This window comes from Puma concolor, chromosome A3 (assembly GCF_028749965.1).
Source record: "Puma concolor isolate L17-30 chromosome A3, mPumCon1.1.hap2, whole genome shotgun sequence".
Lineage (NCBI taxonomy): Eukaryota > Metazoa > Chordata > Mammalia > Carnivora > Felidae > Puma > Puma concolor.
Window position 1 is genome coordinate 37,677,490 of NC_141669.1, and position 22,541 is coordinate 37,700,030.

General features: G+C 43.9%; 2 protein-coding genes across 5 annotated transcripts in view; both read left to right on the forward strand.

Annotated features, from left to right (window-relative positions):
• MERTK (MER proto-oncogene, tyrosine kinase) overlaps positions 1-18,092 on the forward strand; it is a 148,080-nt gene extending 129,988 nt beyond the window's left edge. For 2 of the 3 annotated variants that reach the window (XM_086700566.1, XM_086700565.1), the window contains exon 19: positions 5,078-6,134. In XM_086700566.1, the coding sequence (XP_086556692.1) occupies positions 5,078-5,591 (514 nt within the window). In that variant the 3' untranslated portion in view covers positions 5,592-6,134. Of the gene's footprint in view, positions 1-5,077; positions 6,135-17,892 lie in introns of those variants that run through there. The other variant, XM_086700567.1, reaches the window with a different exon arrangement.
• A 1,431-nt stretch (positions 18,093-19,523) lies between these two features.
• The window catches only part of TMEM87B (transmembrane protein 87B), a 51,845-nt gene continuing 48,827 nt past the window's right edge, over positions 19,524-22,541 (forward strand). For both annotated transcript variants that reach the window (XM_086700568.1, XM_086700570.1), the window contains exon 1: positions 19,524-19,909. In XM_086700568.1, coding sequence (XP_086556694.1) covers positions 19,715-19,909 — 195 coding nt within the window. In that variant the 5' untranslated portion in view covers positions 19,524-19,714. The remainder of the gene's footprint in view (positions 19,910-22,541) is intronic.

Below are 22,541 nucleotides of genomic sequence, written 5' to 3' on the forward strand. Positions count from 1 at the left end.
TGTCATTGTGGCTGTAAGTATATAACATTAAGAACAGACACACAAAAAATCAGCCCTTGAGAAATACCACGAAATCCTAATTAAATTACATTTGGGGTTTCATGGTAGTTTTTAAAGGGAGCACGTTAACGAAACGTTTGCTTCTGAAAATGAGGAAGCAGTCTCAGCCAAACAATATTGAATGAAGAGTTTTGTTGCCGTGTCTTTCTTTGCTTCGCTTGTGCTCCCAAAGAAGTTGGTATTTGCAGTGATTATCTGGGGTCTTAGCAAGGTCTAAGCTGCTGTCACATGGTAGTTTTGAGAGATTTCACGTAGAGCCAAATGGGGAATGCTGAGCCGCTTTTCTGTAAGAACTTTTTTTTTTAATGTTTATTTACTTTTGAGAGAGAGAGAGAGAGAGAGAGAGCAAGTGGGGGAGGGGCAAAGAGAGGAGGACAGAGGATCCAAAGCAGGCTCTGTGCTGACGGCAGCGAGCCCAATGTGGGGCTTGAGCTCACGAACCGCGAGATCATGACCTGAGCCGAAATCAGACACTCGACCCACTGAGCCACCCAGGCGCCCCTTCTGTGAGAGCTTTTAGGGGAAAGAGCCTTAGACGCTGCATGTCGGGGAAGTCAGGCAAAGCAGATGACTCCGTGGTCCCCACGCTGCAGGCCTGTGGGGTCTCTGGTGGACCTTCTTGCCACATCCCCTCTTGCATCTGATGCTGGAGAACAGTGTCTCCCAAAGAGGCCTCTGTGTTTACATATCTGCGCGTTTTCTTTTAAAAATGAACAGATACCTCTGAGCTTCTCCATGTTTGCTGCCTAACCTTAGTTGAGATGAGCTCACTCCTGTGTTTAGTCGCCCCTTGGTCTTTTTAAACTCAACTCCGAGTAGGATAACAATGTAAATAACAGAGGGCACTTTGCACTCTCTAATCCTGCCCCGTGAAGACCACCTCTTCCCACAGCGTCACCCCCACCTGTGAATGACTAAGCCCTGCTCCCCGGTCGCCTACATGGGACATTTCCTTAGCTGAGCTCATGGCCTCCCAGCGGCAGCCCTCAGGACACCCCCTACCAGCTGACCAGTTTGGTTCATGGCACTTACACCGATTCCCCTCATCTTCCAGAGTGACACCTGGGAGCCACCTTGTTCTTTCTTTATCCTACCGATATCTTTCAGAGCCCCCCTCCATTCCTACCCCTCATACCATCAAACCATGGAAGACCAGAGCTGGCCAGCGGCTGGGGCCACCTACTTCCACTTTCCCTTCACACATGTGGACACAGTGGCCCAGTGACATCCCAGTGCATTTAAGTGATGAGCGGGTGAGGGTCATTGTTGTTTCCCATGGAATCGCACAGGCCCTTTTGTCTCCTGTCTCGTTTTTCTCCTTACCCCCAGGCTCCTACCACATCCTTTGGGTGGCAACCAAAGCCATCTTTCTGAAATTAGTCTGATCATGGGATGTCCTAAAGATCATCGTTCTGTGTACCCCATTGCCCATAGGGCAAAAACGGACCCATGACAGGCAGGGTGGCTGAATGGTTAAGAACATGATCAGTGGTGCTAGATACTCCTTGAGTTGGGCCACAGCCTCACCCTCAACCTGGGGCCAAATATCACCCTCTTAGTGTCCTCGTCTGTAAAATGGGGATATTAGTACCTGCGTGGTAGGGTCATGCTGGTTGAGCAAGCTAATATCTATACAGGTACTTCACAGGATGGCCATAGGGTACAGAACAGAAACAAAAGGTCGGCAATTATTATTTTTACTGAAGCAGGTTGTCATGGACAAGAACAGGGGCCCTGGGGTTGGGCAGACTTGAAGCTGCCACTGACAGCGTGACTTCAATGAGTCCCTCTCCTCTCCAAGCCTCTGTAGCCCCGTATGCGAGTGGGAATGCACTTCTCCACAGAGCTGCTATTGATCGAGCAACATCAGAGGGTCGCGGCCCATTAGCCTTACACACAGCCGGCACTTGCTGAGGTGTCATCCACGTCAGCAGCCCTGAAGCTGTGGCCACCCGGCATCAGGGCCTGTCACTGCCCGAGGCTCACCTGCCGCTGTCAAAGCACCGCCTCATCCTGTCCACACCTGACCACCCCGACCCCCACCTCCCAGGGCCTGGAATGACAGCAGGTGAAGAGCCGGCCCTGACTTGTACCTGCCGCTCATCTATCTCCTCCAAGGACCCCGGCTCACACCCACCTTCTCCCTCTCAGAAACCCTGCTTTACTTCCCGATCAGTCAGTCCCTCCACTTCTACCTGAGGCAGCCTAGGCCCTGAGCAGGAGAGAGATGGGAGAGATGGGGGTTGGCTGGCTGAGCTAGGATCAGACCGTGGCTCAGTGCTGTAGAGACACGTGCTGCTTAGGAGACTCCCGCCTTCCGAGCATCATTTCCCTGAGCAGACTGGAAACGCCGTACTCAGCTTCAGAGCCAGGGACAAAGCAGGTGCTTGACACATACGATGAATTCAAGCACTTATAAATTTAACGAATTTGCATGATTGCATCTTTTTAAACTCCTTTTTTAAATAGTGGTACAATTCACATAACGTAACCACGTGTAAGTGTGCAGTTCAGTAGGGTTAAGGGTATTCACGTTGTTGTGTCCGTCTCTCCAAGCCTCTTCTCATCTGATGAAACGGAAAATCTGTACCCATGAAACAACTCCCCCTTCCCTGCTTCAGCCCCTGGCAACCGATAGGAGTATCTCTTTTATAAAATCTCAACCGAAAAACAAAAGGGACTGTTTACAGAGGCAGCTACCAAACTATTTTTTCTTTCTTCCACAAAATTGGAATTACTAAACATCACAGTCCCCGTTACTCTCCAGGCCAAGGCTCTCTCTCTTGCTCCTTTCCTTGGTCCACTCATACAGCATTGCCCTTTTAGGGGAGCAGCTTAGACCATATACATGCTCACATGACTGTAAAAGTCATAGTCCTATTTTTAGGTATTTCACAAAGTACTGAAAGTAATAATAATAATAAGTTTCAAAGTGACATTGTTACTTTGCCACACGAAAAAATGATAGATTATTGAAATGCTTTCTCCTAAGACCTGGAATAAATGAAAATAAATTAACACGGCGCCTTGGTGAAGTAATGGAAAGGAGAGTATGTCTCCAGGGACAGAATTCCTCCAAGCCCATCTCAGAGTGTCAACAATCAAGGCTTTGGGGGGGGGGGGGGGGGGGAAGGAAGTCGTGCAAATTGATTTATACCGTAAAAACCTCAAAAATGGAAACAAAAACTTTGCCTTGTCTAAGCGACCATCTACTGAAGGTAAAACAGGAAGAGTATAAAGCACTCCTCAGCCTGAGGATCCAAGTGAGGATCGGGATTATCAGAGGAATGTGCCCCTGCTGTGACCTTACCGTTCTGTGTTCAGAGCCGGCCCTTGATGGAGGCTGAAAAAGCAAACAAATGAAAGATGATGTTATATGCCTACATAAATGAGATCTGGACGTGTCTGTGAAGTGCCACAAGCCAGCAGAATTAGTCAAAGGATCTATATTATGTGTTCAGTGTAAATATGGGGATAGCATTTTTTTTATTTTTTTAATGTTGATTTTGTTTTTAATTTGGAATGGTTATTTTTGAGAGAGAAAGAGAGAGACAGAGCGCCAGCGGGGGAGGGGCAGAGAGAGAGAGAGAGGGAGACACAGAATCCAAAGCAGGGTCCGGGCTCCTAGGCGTCAGCACAGACCCCAACGTGGGGCCTGAACCTATGAGCCGAGAGATCATGGCCTGAGCTGAAGTCGGACACTTAATCGACTGAGCCACCCAGGTGCCCCAGTGTTTGTTTATTTTTGAGAGAGAGAGAACACAAGCAGGGAAGGGGCAGAGACAGAAGGAGACACAGAATCCGAAGCAGGCTCCAGGCTCTGAGCTGTCAGCATAGAGCCCGACGTGGGGCTTGAACCTATGGGCCAAGAGATCATGACCTGAGCCGAAGTCAGATGCTTAACCAACTGAGCCACCCAGGCACCCTGGGAATTACATATTTATGTTCACAACATCGCATCAACTACATGTGTCAGATGATTTAAATTTGGGTTGTTTTCTCATCTAGTGACGTGAATATGAATTTCTCAAAACAGGAAAGAATCAAAATGAAATGATGGTATAACTCCCTCTTCGTCTCCGGCCAGTGGTTCCTCATTCAGTCATCTCTTTGTTTTGTTGTGCTCATGTAAATGTCCCTCCACTGTAATTCTTAGTTATATCAGACACTGGAAATGAAAAAACCAGAGAGTTGTCTGTACAGAACACAACAGAGGGGTCATGAGCACCTGGGAATAGGAGTTGTCCAGCTGGAGGCTGGTCCCCATACTGCCCCTGCTGCCCACAGAGCCATGGCATCTGTAACATCCCTGAGTCCACTCTCATTTTTATTGCAAAGCAACAATGACAGGGCTGTCGAGAAGACTAAATATAGTGATACACAACACTGAGCCCCGTGAGGCACACATCCTTCACCTTCCCCCTCCCTGACCCCCTGGCCTCTTTAGCCCTTGCCCCAGGGCCCTTCTAACTCAGTCCTCCTGGTTACAAACCCAATCTGATGGTATGGAACTGGGGTCAGCACGCTCTTTCTGTAAAGTGCCAAATAAATACATTCAGTTTTGCAGGCCATATGGTTTTTGTAGCAACTACACAACTCTGCCACTGTAGCAGAAGCAGCTATAGACAATGTGTAAATAAATAAAGGTAGCTGTGTTCCCATAAAACCTTATTTACAAAGCAGACAGTGGGCTGGACTTGGCCCATGGGCCATATAGTTTGCCAACCTCTAGAGTGAAGGAAAGACCTGAAATACTCCTACTTTGCAAAGTTCGATATAATTGCCATGAATGTCCTGTATTCCTGGAGCCAGAGAATCACTTATTACATACCCATGGAATATTTATAAACATTGAACAAATACTATGCCACAAGGAAAACCTCAGTGATTTCCCAAAAGTGGAATTCGTGTGGATTAAGATGTGACAAAACCAAAGAATAGGTGAAAACACTGTGTGTATTGTCCTAAGCGCTGTGGGTGCTGGGCCAGGAAACAACTCACTCTTCTGTACTTGTAGGTATGAAATAATGCATTCTTGCTGGAGAGCTGAGCCCTTGGACCGACCGACCTTTTCTGTGCTGAGGCTGCAGCTAGAAAAACTCTTGGAGAGTTTGCCTGAAGTTCAGGACAAAGCTGATGTCATTTACATCAACACACAGTTTCCCGAGAGCTGTGAGGACCCCGGAGAGGGCCCCGCACTTGCTCAGCTAGACATGAACATTGATCTTGACTCTATCATTGGCTCTTGTACTCCCAGCGCTGCTGTCAGTGTGGTCACAGCAGAAGTTCATGACAGCAAGCCTCAGGAAGAAAGGTACATCCTGAATGGGGGCAGTGAGGAGTGGGGAGATTTGGCTTCTGCCGCCCCGGCATCAGGGACGGCGGAAAAGGACTGTGTTTTACCAGAGGACAAACTTGTAAAAAATGGAGTCTCCTGGTCCCATTCCAGCCCCTTGCCCTTGGGGAGCCCATCACCAGATGGACTTTTATTTGCCGACGACTCCTCAGAAGACTCAGAGGTCCTCATATGAGGAAACCTGAGAGACGTTCCCAACTCAAGGAAATTCTTCTGCTTTAGGAGGATCTCTGTACGCTCCCATGTTTTTAGAATTTGTCCTCCTTACCAATCCAATGCCATGGCCCCAAAGCACCAGGTGAATGTAAGTCATCATTAAAAATACATAATATATATTTATTTAAAGAGAAAATACACTTATATGTATATGATGGAAAGAGACAAAGATCTATTTTAATAAAAGATGACTTATTTCATGTGCTTACCTTGCAGATCAAAGATTTAAGCTTTAACCGCCTCATCTCTAGCGCTGTTCCTTGATGTTAACATTTGCACAGAGTCAGGGTTGTTTTTTTAAAGTTCTTTTCTTTTTCATGACTATTAAGTGTAAAAATATTTGTAAAATGGAATGCTGTATTTGGCTTTGCTTCTGGTCTTATGAAAAATCTGATATTCTTACATGAATCATCTATTTGATAAGAATGATTTATTTAATGTTTAAAGTTTTATAACTGAGTAATTCTTTGATGTGATTTCCTAATAAAATTTGAATGAGGAAGGGTGTGTTGTACTTACTTGAAAGACATTGGTCACCGACCAGTGGCCTCCATGCCTCTGCAGAGAAATTCCCTTAATGGTTGGTCCTCGATGCAATTGCTTTGACCCATCTTGGCATTGTTCTGGAAAGATATGGAAAAACCACTCCAGAGTCCAAGGATGAAAAACAAAATATACTGGGGTGCCTGGGTGGCTCAGTCGGTTGAGCGTCCAACTTCGGCTCAGGTCATGATCTCACAGCTCGTGAGTTGAAGCCCTGCGTCGGGCTCTGTGCTGACAGCTCAGAGCCTAGAGCCCGCTTCAGATTCTGTGTCTCCCCCTCTCTCTGCCCCTCCCCTGCTCATGTTCTGTCTCTCTCTGTCTCAAAAATAAATAAAAACATTAAAAAAAAACTTAAAAAGAAACACAAAATATACTAAAGGGTTGACAACTACAATCTGAGTGGAAAGATTAAAAATAACTTACGGAAGAGAGTCTGACAGGTAAAACACTTTTCCGTTTGGGAGTCACAACTTACGGGAGGTGGACCCGGGCAGTGGGCAAGGAACAGGCTTAGAACTCAGTATCTGTGAGTTCACAGCCTGGCTCTGCTATGTCATGACAGCGGTTGTTGGTTGAGCACTTGCTGTGTTTCAAGCACTTTATGTGAACTGCCCTATTTAATCTGGATATCACTACCATACGTACCAATGCCATTATCATGTATGGACCAGGAAACCGAGGCTGGAAACATTGAGTAACACGCTATGGCCCACATCTAGAGAGGGGTAGAGCTGGGATTTCAGAACTCAGTAATCTGATTCCGGCTGGCTCTGCACATGATTTAGGGGTTTGTTTCAGAGGCTCTCGACCTTTTCATTTTAGCTAATAAACACACAGGTAGCGCTTACTGTGTGGCCACACATAGGACTCATTCAATCCTGAAAACAACCCCGGCTGGTAGGTACTGCTAATTATCCCCATTTTCCAGATGGGCAGGCTGAGTCACAGAGAACCTAACTCCCTCTGCTGGTGAAGGCAGTAGACTGATGCAGTGTGAGCACTGGTCCCTCAGGCCTGTTGCTCCCCACTTGTGAGCAGCCGCCCCAAGCCACCGCAGCCTGTGAGGCTTAGCGCCTGTCCTGTGCCCAGCCCGGGTCCTTGTGCCAGCTGCCAACCCAGGAGCTGCAGTCTCCAACGGGAGCCAGCTTCACTGTTACTGTGCAATGCTCTATACAAGAAAGTTCTGAGGGTTTGAAAAGGATCTGCATTGTTACAGAAAATGCCAGCATCACATTTTATCAGTGAAAGAGCAAAAAGAAAAAAAAAGGCTGTTAGAGCCTATAAAGATAATTTCTATTGTTAGAAATTTTGGAATGGTTATTTAAAAAAATCAGTAAAAAATTTTTATGACCTACTTGTGCAAATGAAGTTTCTTATTGACGGTGATTATCAACAGTGTGAAGGGAGGTGCCTGGGTGGCTCAGTTGGTTAAGCGTCAGACTTCGGCTCAGGTCATGATCTTGCAGCTCATGAGTTCGAGACCCACGTCAGGTTCCGTGCTATCAGCACAGAGCCTGGAACCTGCTTCAGATTCTGTGTCTCCTCCTCTCTCTCTCTCTCTCTCTCTCTCTCTCCCTCCCTGCCCCTCCCCCGCTCGCACTCTCTGTGTGTCTCTCTCTCTCTCTGTCTCTCAAAAATAAATAAACTTAAAAAAAATTAAAAGAATGTGAATGGCTCATCATTAAGTTCTTGATCAGGAACTGATCAAGAACTTAAAAAAATTAAAACTTCAATGTATAAAGGTTATGTCCACATCTGTAAGATAAATAAGCAAACTGAAAAACTGTTACTTGGAAGTTTCATATAAATTTAATATGAAATATCTAAATTAATATACTTAGTGTTTTATATTTCTAACTTTAATGGTACAGTGTAAACAAATATATAATAAATAGCTCATTAAATTGCACAGCCCTCCAAATCCTGTCCAGTTTGCTCGGTATAGGCCACGTGGCTTTAGAAAGGCTGAGAAGCCTGGACCAGTTCTACTACAGAATAGCGCAGAGAAGTGAGCAAGCTGTGACTTCTGGCTTTTCTTGAGACATCAACAAACACAGCAGAGAAACTCACTTCATCCAACCCACAGCAGTGCACCAGGTCCTTGATTAAATGGCATGTGATGGGCATCACCCTCCCATCTCAGCTTCCTCTTCCCATGAGGGGAATGAAACTAACTACCATTATTCAGGCATTACAGTCTCCTCACTGAGAACTTTGGAAACACAGTGGTTCTTCTTAGCCACATTCAAATGTTTCAAAGTTCTGAAAGAACTAACTTTCAGAGGACCCAAACATTAGGAAACTCTTGTACGGTCTCCTGAGCATGAACTGAAAATAGCCTTTTAAATTCCCTTTTTTATAAACTCAAATTACTTTTGTAAAGTGGCTCTTGATGGGCCAAAGAGGGGGAGAGAAAACAGGAACAAATTGGGTCATTGTCTTCAGCCAGCTGGGACAGTGCTGGGGAGGTCAAGAGGGCAAGACAAATAAACAAATACCAGAAATACTCGTGACCTACAGGTTGGGACTAGCTCCGCCTTGTGAGGGTTTTTCTTGCCTTCCTCCTCCACCCCTTCTTCCTTTCCTTCCCTTCCTTTCCCTTCTCTTCCTTTCTATCCTTTCCTTCCCTTTTACCTTTTCCTGGTTTGTTTTGTTTTGTTTTGTTTTGCTTTGCTTTCTTGTTTGTTTTCTGAGTAGAGAGAAGTGAAGATCAGAACCTCATGAGCTTAGGAGCACTCGGGTGGCTCAGTCAGTTAAGCGTCCGACTTCAGCCCAGGTCATGATCTCATGGTTCACAAGTTTGAGCCCCATGTTGGGCTCTTTGCTGACAGCTCAGAGCCTAGAGCCTGCTTCAGATTCTGTCCCTCTCTGCCCCTGCCCTTCTCGTACTTTCGCTCTCTCTCAAAATTTAAAAAAAAAAAAAAAAAAAAAAGAACCTCATGAGCTGGGCCATGCAGCCAATGGCAAAGGCTGGAAGGAAACTAGTCGTATGAGTGAGCACTCCTTGAACAGTCTGGGCAGGTCACTTGGCTCTCCTGGAGAGGAAAGATAGAAGTACCTTCTCTGCAACCCCGTAGGTGGTTATGTAGGAAGGGGAGAAAGCAAGGTCTTTGAAAGAACTTTATACTTACTAGAGAATTTCCCCAATAAGAAGCTTCTCCCAATTTCATTTTTTATGCAGTACAAACTCACCATTTGTCATACTAGAAATCTTTTCCCTGATTATGTCAACTCCTTCCAAAATAACACAAACTAGCTCAAAAATAAAATAATTTCATCATCGCCAGGGATGCACACAGTTGCGGAAGTTGGCAGAGTGAAGGAAGTTGGCCATCATCCCTCACCTCAGATGGCTCTTGGGCTCAAAGGCAACTCTCTGCATCCTGATGCCCAGAAGTTCCTCTTCTGTCCATCTCATCCTGGAGTTTGGTTACTTGTGAGCCTCGGTGCTCATCCCTCCCCATATATGAGTATGGCAAGCAGTAGTGGCCTTATGGACAAGATTTGGGGACCTGGGGTGGGTCCAAGTGCCCTCCGGGGATGGAGAGACTCTTCCTCTGCCTCCGCGACTCCAGACCAAGCAGAAGTTCCTGCTCAGGAAACAAGCCAAACCACAGTCTCTTATCTTGCAAATCAGAATGACTGTGGCCAGACTAATCCTGATTCATGAAAGTTAAGACCTTTGTGACTTCTGGTCAATGGCAAAAAAAGTAGGAACTTCTGCTGAGTCAATGGGAAAATAATTGGCCCAAAAGTAAACCAGCTATGACAGCAACTTAACTTCTCTAAAGACATTTAGTTACCTTGGATGACAAGTGGGAAAACAGGAAGTTTTGTTTTCGTTAACAAACACTTCAGTAATGCCCAGTGTTTCTATATGTAGGTTTTATCTTCTCTCTTTTAAAGCTCCCAGAACAGAAGTGAAACTGCCCATCATCTATTTAACTTAAGCATGTCTTAATTGCTTAAATTAATTGTATTTAAATGTAATGATTATTTCTAGAAGCTGTAACCCCAAGACCACTACTTCAGAATATTTTCATGTATAATATCTTCTATTGAAATGGGATTCCATGTATAGATACTTGAAAGACCAACTTGAGAGTTCTATATATTAACCCTTCCTACCTCAAGGGTACAAGCATCTTAATTAATTAGTGGATTTATTGAAACTGCATAATTATAAATTCTAACCAAGACTGTGTTCTCAAACAAGTGTCCGGTGAGGACGCATATAATAAATTCATCCATTTACTGATATTCACTGAGAAGAAGGCTCTTTTCTGGACATGGATTTGCAAGGAACAGCCTTGCTGTCTTGATAACAGTCCAGGGGAGGGAACGCATGGCTTCAAATGAATACTTTCTTTTAAAGAATATTCTTCAGAATGCTCTGACTTGCACATTTTGTTGAAGCCAAGCCTGCAGATGTTGTTTGGGCTCTAACAAACCTAAGAACTAGAGAGCAAGGGCTTTCCCTGGAAGTAGGCTCTAAGGCCCTGCCCCTTAAAACTTAAAATTAAAGGGCCATCCGTTGGAGTTTGAAAACCAAAATTCCATTATACCACAAATGGTCTGAGCAGTTCAAGGGAACGTAGGCTGCTTCTCTAATGCCATGAGTCCTATGGCCTCTTTTAACATTGTTTCCCCAAAGATAGAAAATAATTTCTTGTGACATAATTTTGTAGTTCTCTAAATCTTTTTCTTCCTGTACTTCAGATTAGACTGTCTCTAATGATCTATCTTCAAATTTGCTGATTCTCTCTTCTGCCAGCTCACATCTGCTGTTGAGTCCTTCTAGAGAGTTTTTCATCTCAGTAACTGTACTTTTTATTTTATTTTATTTTTAAATGTTTATTTTTTTGAGAGAGAGAGAGACAGAGACAGAGTGTGAACGGGGGAGGGGCAGGGAGAGAGGGAGAGAGAGAGACAGAGAGAGAGAGAGAGAGAGAGAGAGGCACAGAATCTGAAACAGGTCCAGGCTCTGAGCTGTAAGCACAGTACCTGATGTGGGGTTTGAACTCACTAACCATGAGATCATGACCTGAGCTGAAGTCAGAGTCTTAACCAACAGAACCACCCAGGTGCCCCTTATATTTTTGAAGTAAACCCTACCCCCAACGTGGGGCTCGAACTCACAATGACTCTGAGATCAAAAGTCACATGCTCTATAGACTAGGCCAGTGAGGCACCCCTCAGTAATCTACTTTTAACTCCGGAAGTGCCATTTGGTTCTTTTAATAACTTGTATTTCTTTGTTCATATTCTCTATTTGATTTTGAGTTTTATCTAAATAGACACTTTTTAAAATAATAAAGTGTCTGCTAAATTTTTTGTCTGGGTCTCTTTAGGGACAATTTCTATTGACTACTTTTTTTTTTCCTATGTATGAGCTAACTTTATTGTTTATTTTCATGTTTCACATATTTTTTATTGAAACTGGCTATTTCAGATCATATACTATAGCAACTATAGATTCTAATTTGTCCCTCCTTCCAGAAGTGATTGTCATCACTGTTTTCTTTTCTTTTTCTTTTTTCTTTTTTTTTTTTTTTGATGTTTTATTTGTTTAAGTAATCTCTGCACCCAGTGTGGGGCTCAAACCCACAACCCTAAGATCAAGAGTCACATGCTCCTCCAACTGAGCCAACCAGGTGACCCTGTTTGTTTTCTTATTTGTTTTTGGTTTTGGTTTTTTTAGTGGCTTGCCTGAATTAATCCTGTAGACTGTATTTCTCCTGCAGTGTTTGACCACTGATGTCTCTGCTTATTTACTTTTTAAACAGTATTCTTGTTTTCATTTTTAAGCCTGGCTTTTAAGAGATCACCTCTGAGTCAGCATGGCTTAGTAATAAACCAGCCTTTGGTCAGTGTTGTACTTGAACATCTTGAGCCATTAAAGCCTCCACCTTTTGTTTATTGATTTGTGTGCAGCTTGGAGAATATATTCCAAGTTCAGGAAATTTATAAGTCTGCCCTGCATTCACAATGTTTCTTGTTTAGCCAGTGATAAGGAGTTCACTAAATGTGAATGGATTAAATATTCTGATTGAAAGACAGAGATCATTATGCTGGATAAAAAGGGACCTGTATCTAGAAATAGAAACAATTCTTATAACTCAACAATAAAAAAAAAAAAAAAATTCTAACTTTTAAAAGGGAAAGAAAACAAGTTTTAAAGGGGCAAAGGATTTGAATATATATTTTTCCTAAGAAGATATATAATGATCAATGAGCACATGAAAAGATATTCAACATCTTTAGTCATGGAAATGCAAATCAAAACCACAGTGAGGGGTGCCTGGCTAGCCCTCTTGGTGGAGCATGTGATTCTTGATCTCAGGGTTGTGAGTTCAAACTCCACATTGGGTATAGAGATTACTTACAAATAAAATCTTTAAAAACAACAACAGTGAGATACCACCTTGCAGCCACTAGAATGGCTATAATCTAAAAGAAAGATAATAACAAGTGTTGGTAAGGATGTGGAGAAATTGGAACCCTCAAACATTGCTGATGAGATTACAAAATAGTACAGCTGCCTTAAAAAATAGTTTGGCAGTGCCTCCAAAAGTTAAAACATAGATTTACCATATAACCCATGAATTGCATTCCTAGGTGTATACCCAAGAGAATTGAAAACATGTTCACACAAAACTTATAAATATTCATAGTAGTGCTATTCGTGATAGCCAAAAGGTGGAAACAACCTAAATGTTCACCAGTGTATGATGAATGGATAAACAAAATGTGGGATATCTATACCATGGAATATTATTCAGCCATAGTATACTGATACATGATGCAGTGTGGGTTAACTCTGAAAATATGCTAAGTGAAAGAAGCTAATTACAAAGAACCACATATTGTGTGATTCCATTTATGTAAAATATCCAGAATAGGCAAATCCATAGAGACAGAAAGTAGATTAATGTTTGCCAGGGGCTGGGGGAAGAGGAAACAAAAAGTGACTGCTAATGGATTCAGGGTTTCTTTTGGGGATGACTATAATTATGGATTTTTATAGATTTCCAACTGGTTTTTCCTTCACTCATCCTATAACTCTGTTATTAGGTGCATAAGTATGTAGAATTGTTGTGTCTTTCCAGTGAAGTGACCCCTTTATCATTATGAAATTACCTTCATTATATCCCTCATAATATGTTCTGCTGTGAAATCTACTTTGCCTGATGTTAATATAGTCATTCCAGCTTTCCTGGAATATCTTATAATTTTTCATTCTTTTCAATTTTAACCTATTTGTGTTTTTATATTTAAGGTGCCTCTCTTATATGCAGCATATAGTTGGATTTTTTTCAACCAATCTGACATCACTATCTTTTAATTAAAATAATTAGACCATTAACATCTAATATGATTATTGATATGGTAGAGTTTCAATCAGCCATCTTGCAATTTGTTTTGTATTTGTCCTACCTGTTCTTTATTCCCTTTTTCTACTCTTTCTGCCTTCTTTTGGAATAATCAAACATTTTTTATGATTCCATTTACCTCCCATCATGATTTATTAGCTATAACTTTTTTTCTTCTAGTAATTATTTTAAGATTGGTAGTTATATGTGTAATTTATCACAGTCTCTGTTCAAGTGGTATATCATTGAAAATATAGTATAGGGGCTCCCGGGTGGCTCAATCGGTTAAGCATCCAACTTCGGCACAGGTTACGATCTCACCGTCCGTGAGTTCGAGCCCCGCGTCGGGCTCTGGGCTGATGGCTCAGAGCCTGGAGCCTGCTTCCGATTCTGTGTCTCCCTCTCTCTCTGCCCCTCCCCTGTTCATGCTCTGTCTCTCTCTGTCTCAAAAATAAATAAACGTTAAAAAAAATTAAAAAAATAAAATAAAATAAAATAAAATATAGTATAGGGGCACTGGGTGGCTCAGTCGGTTAAGCGACCGACTTGGGTCAGGTCATGATCTCACAGTTTGTGATTTTGAGCCCCACATCAGGTTCTGTGCTGACAGCTCAGAGCCTGGAGCCTGCTTCAGATTCTGTATCTCCCTCTGTCTCTACCCCTCCCCCCCCCGCTAATGCTCTCTCTGTCTCTCTCAAAAATAAATAAACATTTAAAAAAATTGTATTAATATAGTGTAAAACCCATACAATAATATATTTCCATTTCTCCCTTCCTGGACTTTATGCTATTACTGCATGGATTTTATTTCACACATGTGATAAATCCAAGGTGATATTATTATATTTGTTTAAATAGTAAAATAACTGTTAAAGATATTCCAATAATACGAAAAGATCTTACATATTTACATGTTGTTACCATTTCCACTGCTCTTTATTCCTTTGTGTGAATCCAGTATTCTATCTGGAATCATCTTCTAGACATTTTTTCTCAGGTTGGTCTTCTCATGATGAATTTCTACAGCTTTTTAAATCTGAAAATGACTATTCCTCTTGTTTTTGAAAGATATTTCTGCTGAGTACTGACATCTAGATTAAAAGATGTTTTTCTTTCAATTCTTTTAAAAATGTTTCTCCATTGTCTTTTTGTTTTTATTGTTTCTACAAGAAATTTGTGTCATTCTTATCACTTTGTTTTTTGTATTTAACATGTCCTTTTTTTCTGCTTTTAAGATTTTTTTGGGGGGGCGCCTGGGTGGCGCAGTGGGTTAAGCGTCCGACTTCAGCCAGGTCACGATCTCGCGGTCCGGGAGTTCAAGCCCCGCGTCGGGCTCTGGGCTGATGGCTCAGAGCCTGGAGCCTGTTTCCGATTCTGTGTCTCCCTCTCTCTCTGCCCCTCCCCCGTTCATGCTCTGTCTCTCTCTGTCCCAAAAATAAAATAAATAAACGTTGAAAAAAAAAATTAAAAAAAAAAAAAAAGATTTTTTTTTTTATCACTGATTGTATGCAATTTGCTTATGATACGCTTTGGTGTCATCTTTGGATTTCTTTTGGCCTTAATTGATCTTCTTGGATCTGTGAGTTTATAGTTTTTACCAAGTTTGAGAAAACTTCAGCCATTATTTATTCAAAAATTTTTTCTGATTCTCCCTTCTTTTGGGATTCCAATCGCACATATATTGGGCCACTTGACTACTCACTGATGCTCACTGCTTACTGATGTTTAATTTTTTTTTCATTCTTTTTCTTTTCTGAGATTTTGATTCATTTTTATTCCTGTGTCTTCAAGTTCACTAATATTCCCTTCTGCAGTAGTCAATATGCCATTAATCCCACCCAGCCTATTTTTTTTTAATCTCACATGCTGTATTTTGCATTGCTAGAAACTTAATTTGGTCTTTTTTCTATTTTCCATGTCTCTACTTAACTTTTGAACATATGGAATTAAGTTACAATGACTTTTAATATCCTTTTTCTTCTCATTCTGACATATGTGTCAGTTCTAGGTCAGTTTCAACTGATTTTTTTTCTCCTGAAGGAAAATCTTATATTTTCCTAATTCTTTGCCAAGAATTTAGTTGGATGACAGATATTGTGATTTGACCTTCTAGGGTGCTGGAGATTTTTATATACCTATAAATAATCCTTGAGCTTTGTTCTAGGATACAGTTACTTGGAAACTAACCTTTTGGGTCTTGCTTTCAAGATCTGTTAATTGGGCTGAAGAACCATGTTTAATCTAAGGCTAATTACTCCCCACCACTGGGGCAAAACACTTTTGAGTACTCTAGACAATTGCCCTATAAATTATAAAATTTCCGAGGTTAGCTGATCAGGACAGGCACTTTTCCCAGCCCTTTCTAGTACTGTTCCTTCTTATTCTTTTTGGTGAATCTTTCCTTGGCCTCAGGCAGTTTCTTCATGTGTAGAGCAGTTCTCTGCTGAAGATTTGAGGAGGACCTTCTCTAGATCTCAAGATTCCCTCATTGTACAGCTGTCTCCTCACCATATTGAGTCCTACCAACTAACTGCCTTACTCACATTGGACTCCTAGCTGAGTCTTCTAAACTCTGAGAATCTGCCAGGCTCTGCTTTAGTTTCTCCTCCCTGTATTGTGGCCTGGAAACTTTCTTAAGCTAGTAAGCCGAACCAATCATAGGGCCCACCTTTCTTTTTTTTTTTCCTTAGGAATAATTGTCCATTGCCTGATGTCCAGAGTCTTGGAAACTGTTGTTTCACATATTTGGTCTGTTTGTTGTTGTTGTTTTAGGCAGGAATGTAAATTTGGTCCCTACTGCTCTAGCTAGCAGAGATCTCTAATGTACCTTTTACAAAATGTTTTATTATGGAAAATTTTAAACTTGCACAAAAGTAGGCAGGAGGGTCATGCATCATCTCCACATTTTAGGACATGGTCTACTCGTGGCCAATCTTATTTCTATCTGTATCCCCACTCATTTCTCTCCCTCTTGTATTATTTTAAAGCAAATCCCAGACATCATGTACACTGATGTTAGTATTTTAGGGTGAATTTCTGCAGTGATCCCTGTCAGTGCCCTCCCCATATTCCTCCTATCTTTTCACTTCAGTGTGCCTGAACTGACTCTGGCATCTCTTCGCTTAAAGGCTTTCCTCAAAAGTGGGGAAAACTGTGCCCCGCTCACAGCAGCCTGGAACTGCAGTCTCTTTGGTGCCCTCCCAGGGGCAGACCCTAACCAAAGACTAACAGGTGTAAATATGTAAATATCTCAGCTCCTTCATCCCTTGTTTGAGGTGATTCTGAGGCTTGTGCTTCACATCTTTCTCCCAAGTTTCTCAATGGGACTGTGTTCCCTTTGCCCACGGTAGTAGCTGATGTGATAATGCCCCATTCATTAACTATATCCCCTCCCTGGCAGATTTGCTCACTCCCTGTATCAGTTTTCCAGGGCTGCCATAACGAAGTACCACAGACTGGGCGACTTAACATAATGTATTTTCTCATGATTCTAGAAGCTAGAGGTCTGACATCAAGGTGTCAGAGTTCAAGATGTCAGCAGGGTTAGTTTCTTCTGAATCTTTCTTCTGGGCTTATAAAAAAAATTTTTTTTAATGTTTATTCATTTTTGGGAGACAGAGAGACAGAGCATGAGCGGGGAAGGGGCAGAGAGAGGGAGACAGAATCTGAAGCTGGCTCCAGGCTCCGCACTGTCACCACAGAGCCCGACACGGGGCTCTGACACGGGGTTCCGACACGGGGTTCCGACACGGGGTTCCGACACGGGGTTCCGACACGGGGCTCAAACTCACAAACTGAGAGATCATGACCTGAGCCGAAGTCAGACGCTCAACCGACTGAGCCACCCAGGCGCCCCTCTCTTCTGGGCTTATAGATGGCTGTCTTCTCCCTGTGTCTTCACGTGCGTGCGTGTGTGTGTGTGTGTGTGTGTGTGTGTGTCCTAATCTCCTCTTCTTATAAGGACACCAATCATACTGTAGTAGGGCCCACCTATACAACCTCATTTTTACCTTAATTACCTCTTTAAAGGCCCTATCTCCAAAGACAGTCACGTTCTGAGGTATTGGGGTTAAGACTTTAGCATATGAAATTTGGATGAAAAATTCAGCCCATAACACTCCCCTGCTGGTGCTGCACCTCCCAAATGAACTACTACTCATATTTTTATCTCAGGGTCTGCTTCTGGGCAAACTCGTATGAAGGAAATCGCTAAAAGATAAGGACTCTTGAAAAAAATAACCAACTTACCCCTGTACACCTTTGATATCCACAGTTCAAGGCTTTACCCATTCTGCCTTGTATTATTGGCTTTTTACATGTGCACATCTTTTTATATTTTTACAGCCTCACAGTGATGACAGAGACTATGCCGTACTGATCTTATCCCTGACCAGGTAATGCCTTGGATGTAGGAGATACCAGTGCTGCTTGATTTGCTCAAGTCAATGACAGTAGTTCTAATCTGCCTTGGAAACTAGGTTTTAATAGAATAGCCACAAAATCTAAATGACAAATAAAAGTACTTGTTCTTTAATAATGTAAAATCCTTGCTAAGTCAATTGCCAGCAATCTGTACAAATGTACAATACCTAGCACTAAGGTACATAATATATGTTGCCTGAATTAAGGTTCTAATGATTTAAATTAGAGGTATCTATAGCATCATCAATTGGACGCTAAAAACTCAGGATTACAAAGCCATGATTTTTATGTAAAATATCTTCAAAATGCTAGTGCCACCTACTGGTGAGGATTGGCTAGTGTTCTAGGAACCTATTTCTTAGGGCCCTTGAATTTTGATGGTTGTATAACAAGGGGTCTGTCTATACAAAGCATTAGTAAACAATAAAAATTTGATACAATAAAAACATATGATATATAATCACAAGATTCTTGTGAAAAGGAACTGTCATACATTCAATCTTCACATTTATCGTTTTTTTTAATGTTTATTTATTTTTGAGACAGAGAGAGACAGAGCATGAACGGGGGAGGGTCAGAGAAACAGACACAGAATCTGAAACAGGCTACAGGTTCCAGGCTCTGAGCCCGACGTGGGGCTCGAACTCACGGACCGTGAGATCATGACCTGAGCCGAAATCAGATGCTTAACCAACTGAGTTACCCAGGCGCCCCTCAATCTTCACATTTATAAATACACAAGACTCTCAACTCAAACCTCTCTAGACTAGACCCTCAATAATGATTGGCTGAATAAGTGACTAGGGTGAATGAGGGTGACTGATAAGGCAAACAGAACCTCTTGACTGTAAATCAGTCCTATTTTACATTAGAACAGTATTAATCGAGGATTGTATTCTCCCTCTAGACATTATTTACATTTGATAATAAAGCAGTCCTCTCTGACAGCAAGCTTTCAAAGGCGAAAATGCTAGGCAAAGTACACAGTAAGACAAATTTAAGTCCTTTTAGGTTTAAGTAATCAGGCGGCTGTATTTGTCTGAAAATTACTACTGTGCTACCAAGTTATGCTTACAACACAATGCCTTGGGTTCAATTGACCCTGACTTCAAAGTACTTTCCAGACCACTTTCCATGAATTAAGAGAACAGTTTGTTTCCCTTGAGCTGTGAGGACTGGGATAGGGGCACGTGTATAGGATACAAGAAACTGAAACACAAGGAGCAGAAAACTTCAGCACGAAACTCCATCCCATATTCTCCATTAAGCATCAGACCACAGCCATTAGCGAAGTCTGGAACTTGACCTTTCACCCCGGGCTGGTCCCGCCCCCAATATGGTCCTGCCCACGCCCCGCCTGTTCTCCCGGCCCCGCCTCCACACTCCGGCCCGGCCCCAAGCCCCGCCCCCACTCATATCTCCTCCCGCGCACCCCCCCCTCCCCCCCGACAGTCCCGCCCCTCAGCTCTTCTCCCGACCCCGCCTCCCGACTCCGGCCCGGCCCTGAAGCTCGCCTCCACGCTCTGGCCCGCCCACCCCTCCCACCCCTCCCACCCCCTACCCCCCCTTGCCGCGCTCTGTCTCCTTCTAGCTCCACTCCTGGGCTCCACTTCCCGGGTCCGAACCGCGCCTCCCCGCCCAAGCCTAAACCCCGTCTCCACCTCCCTGTCGGAGCCACACCACACGACCCGAACCCGCCTCCCGGGGGCGGAGCCGCACCAGGTGCGGACCCGGGGCGTGGCGGATGTCCAGGAGCGCCAGGTGCGGCTTCCGTGTCAAGATGGCCGCCGCCTGCCGCATCGGAGCCTGGGTACCGCCCGGCCGCCGCCTCTTTGCCGGGACTCCGCTGCTTCGCGTCGCCCTCTGCCTCCTGTGCTGGGCCCCGGCGGCTGTGGTCGCCGTCCCCGAGCTCGGGCTCTGGGCAGCGACGATCAGCGACGTAAGTGGAATGTCGAAACAGAGGCGTGGCGCGTCTCGGGCCCTCAGGGTCCTCGCCGGGACTCCTTCAGACCCCGGTTCCCGGCCCTGGACTTGTTCATCTGGTCTTTCCCGGGCCTGCTCCGGGTCCCTGATACGCCCCATGAGCCTTTCGTCTGTTAACGGGCGTGGAGACCTCCCTCCTCCGGCTGGACTTGGGCTGTGGGGAAGCTCAGTGAAGCTAGTGCACGGGGACGGCTCTCCCTTCTGCGCGCTGCTGCTGTTCCTGCGGATCGCCTTTCCCTAAGTCCTGGCCCCTGGCTGTGCTCTGACGCGCTCTGGTTAGATCAGGTCGTCGTTTATTCAGACCCGAGCCCCCCGATTCCTTGGCACTCCTGCCGGCATCTTTGCCTTTTGACCCCACCTCGGGCCGGGTGCAGCCAGAGGGCCACACCCGTGAGGCCACAGGAAGGACTTTCCCAGGCTTCGCTCTCAGCACAAATTTAAAAAGTGTGTGTGCGCCGCTTTCGTTTTCTTCTTTAAATGCGAGAGCTACCCCACCCCTCTTTTCCCTCTTCTGCGGTTCCTGAATTTCTCGAGGGCTCCTGTCACAGTTCGGGGAATGTGTGTGTGGAGATGGGGTGGGACGTGTGATTAAGGAGCGTTTGAAAGGCTAGGCTGGAGGCATGAGTGTGTGGAAACTTCCTTTCCAGGGCAGGATATTTGAGAACTTGGCATCTGGTAGTTGCATGAGATGATGTAGGAGCGAGGCAAGAGTAGCATTTTGGAAAATTTTGCTAAAGAGGGGCAGGAAATCAGGAAGAGGCCTTATCTCCTGCTTTTCTGGAGTCAGATGACTCACCCAGCTCTGTTTTGAGACGATTATTTTCCATATGCATTGAAATGATGTCTAAGTTCTAAAGGCAAAACTTATATTTTGATTTACTCAACCAGAAACATTTAGTACCAGAGGCTGCAAATACTTCCTACAGCATAGAAACTACTGTATGGAAGTTTGGTAGGAAAGTTGGTCTCTTTCTCAATTTTTTTTTTTTTTTTTTTTTAATTTTTTTTTTTTCAACGTTTATTTATTTTTGGGACAGAGAGAGACAGAGCATGAATGGGGGAGGGGCAGAGAGAGAGGGAGACACAGAATCGGAAACAGGCTCCAGGCTCTGAGCCATCAGCCCAGAGCCCGACGCGGGGCTCGAACTCACGGACCGCGAGATCGTGACCTGGCTGAAGTCGGACGCCTAACCGACTGCGCCACCCAGGCGCCCCTCTTTCTCAATTTTTAAGACCCAGTGCTCTACCATTTCTTCCAGGGTCCTTCATTATATGCACCAGTGATAATAGTGTGTGCATCTCTATTACTGAATTTCTCTGGACAGTAAACAGAAAAGTCCAAGAGCTACACTCATGGGTTCATGCTGCTTCTCTGGTGAATGGATGACAGTATCATAGAGACTAAGAGTAGACAATATTGGAAGTGAATGAGCTGTGCACAGATTGTTCAACTCCTTGACCGTATCGGTAAAGATCTTTGCCAACTATACTTTAAACAGGGCAACTCCAAAGGGCCTGCAGAAAGCATGACTTTGCTTCCTGAATGAGGAAGGTAAGTTTTTCCTTGGATCCCACGTGAGGTCAGTAGCAGTCTGTGAAGCCCTGCTTTGCAGGGAGTAGGCTGATATTCCCCCCCATTTCAAGTTGTTGGAACTTGTCCTTCAGAACAAGAAAGGAGAGCAAGCCTTTCATTAATCTGTACTGCAGATGTCTCAAGCAGTGCTTCTTTTGATTGTAAAGGTCAGCAAATAGTTTGAGCACCTTCGGTAATTAGACTGGCTGGCCACTGCTGTTGCAAAGATGAATTTTAGACAACAGTCCCTTCTCTCGAGAAGCTCACACAGTAGTAGGAACAGCAGATTCATGAATAGTGATTACCTACATGGCAGCATTCTTAGGATATTGCTGGAGCACTGAAGGGGTCACCTAACCCCGCTTCCTAGAGTTGGTGCCTGGCTGGGTCTTAAAAGATGAGTAGATGTTACCTCAGTGAGGAAGAAGGAGGGAGCAGAGCAGCAGTGATGCAGGAAATTCTTAATGTTTCTGCTGAGTGAGGCTCTGGTAGGAGTGTTAGAGTGACTCAGGCCACCATAAACCTTCCAGAGCTTGCTTGGCCCTGGGCCTATGGCTAGGGGTCTAGACTCCAGGACCTGCAGGGTCTGAGGCCAGTGATATTTAGTGCAGTGAGCTAGATTTAGGACTGGAGGGGATGCTGGGGAGAGCGGTGGACTACAGATTACGTGCTTCTTCTGAAGAGGGCAGCTACCATTCGGCTCCAGCAGGTGGATATTATATGGCGGTGTAGGCACAGAATTGCCAGGTCTCCTTTTTTGAAATGTGAAGCCAGAATCCATCTTTTTATCATGTCAACTAATTCAAAACTTTTTTCGAAAGGGTCCTGCTGATTCACAGAAACCCCATTTAAAGGTTGGAGTAGGCCACCAGGAACAAATTTTGGGTGTGAATGAGGGAGAGCCATTAAGGAGTTTAGACATAAGTACCAGTCACTGCGGCTACTGTATCAGGATGAATTATAGGCTCAGATCTGGGGCAGAAATACCAGCTATTGCAGAACTGTAGGCAGAAGA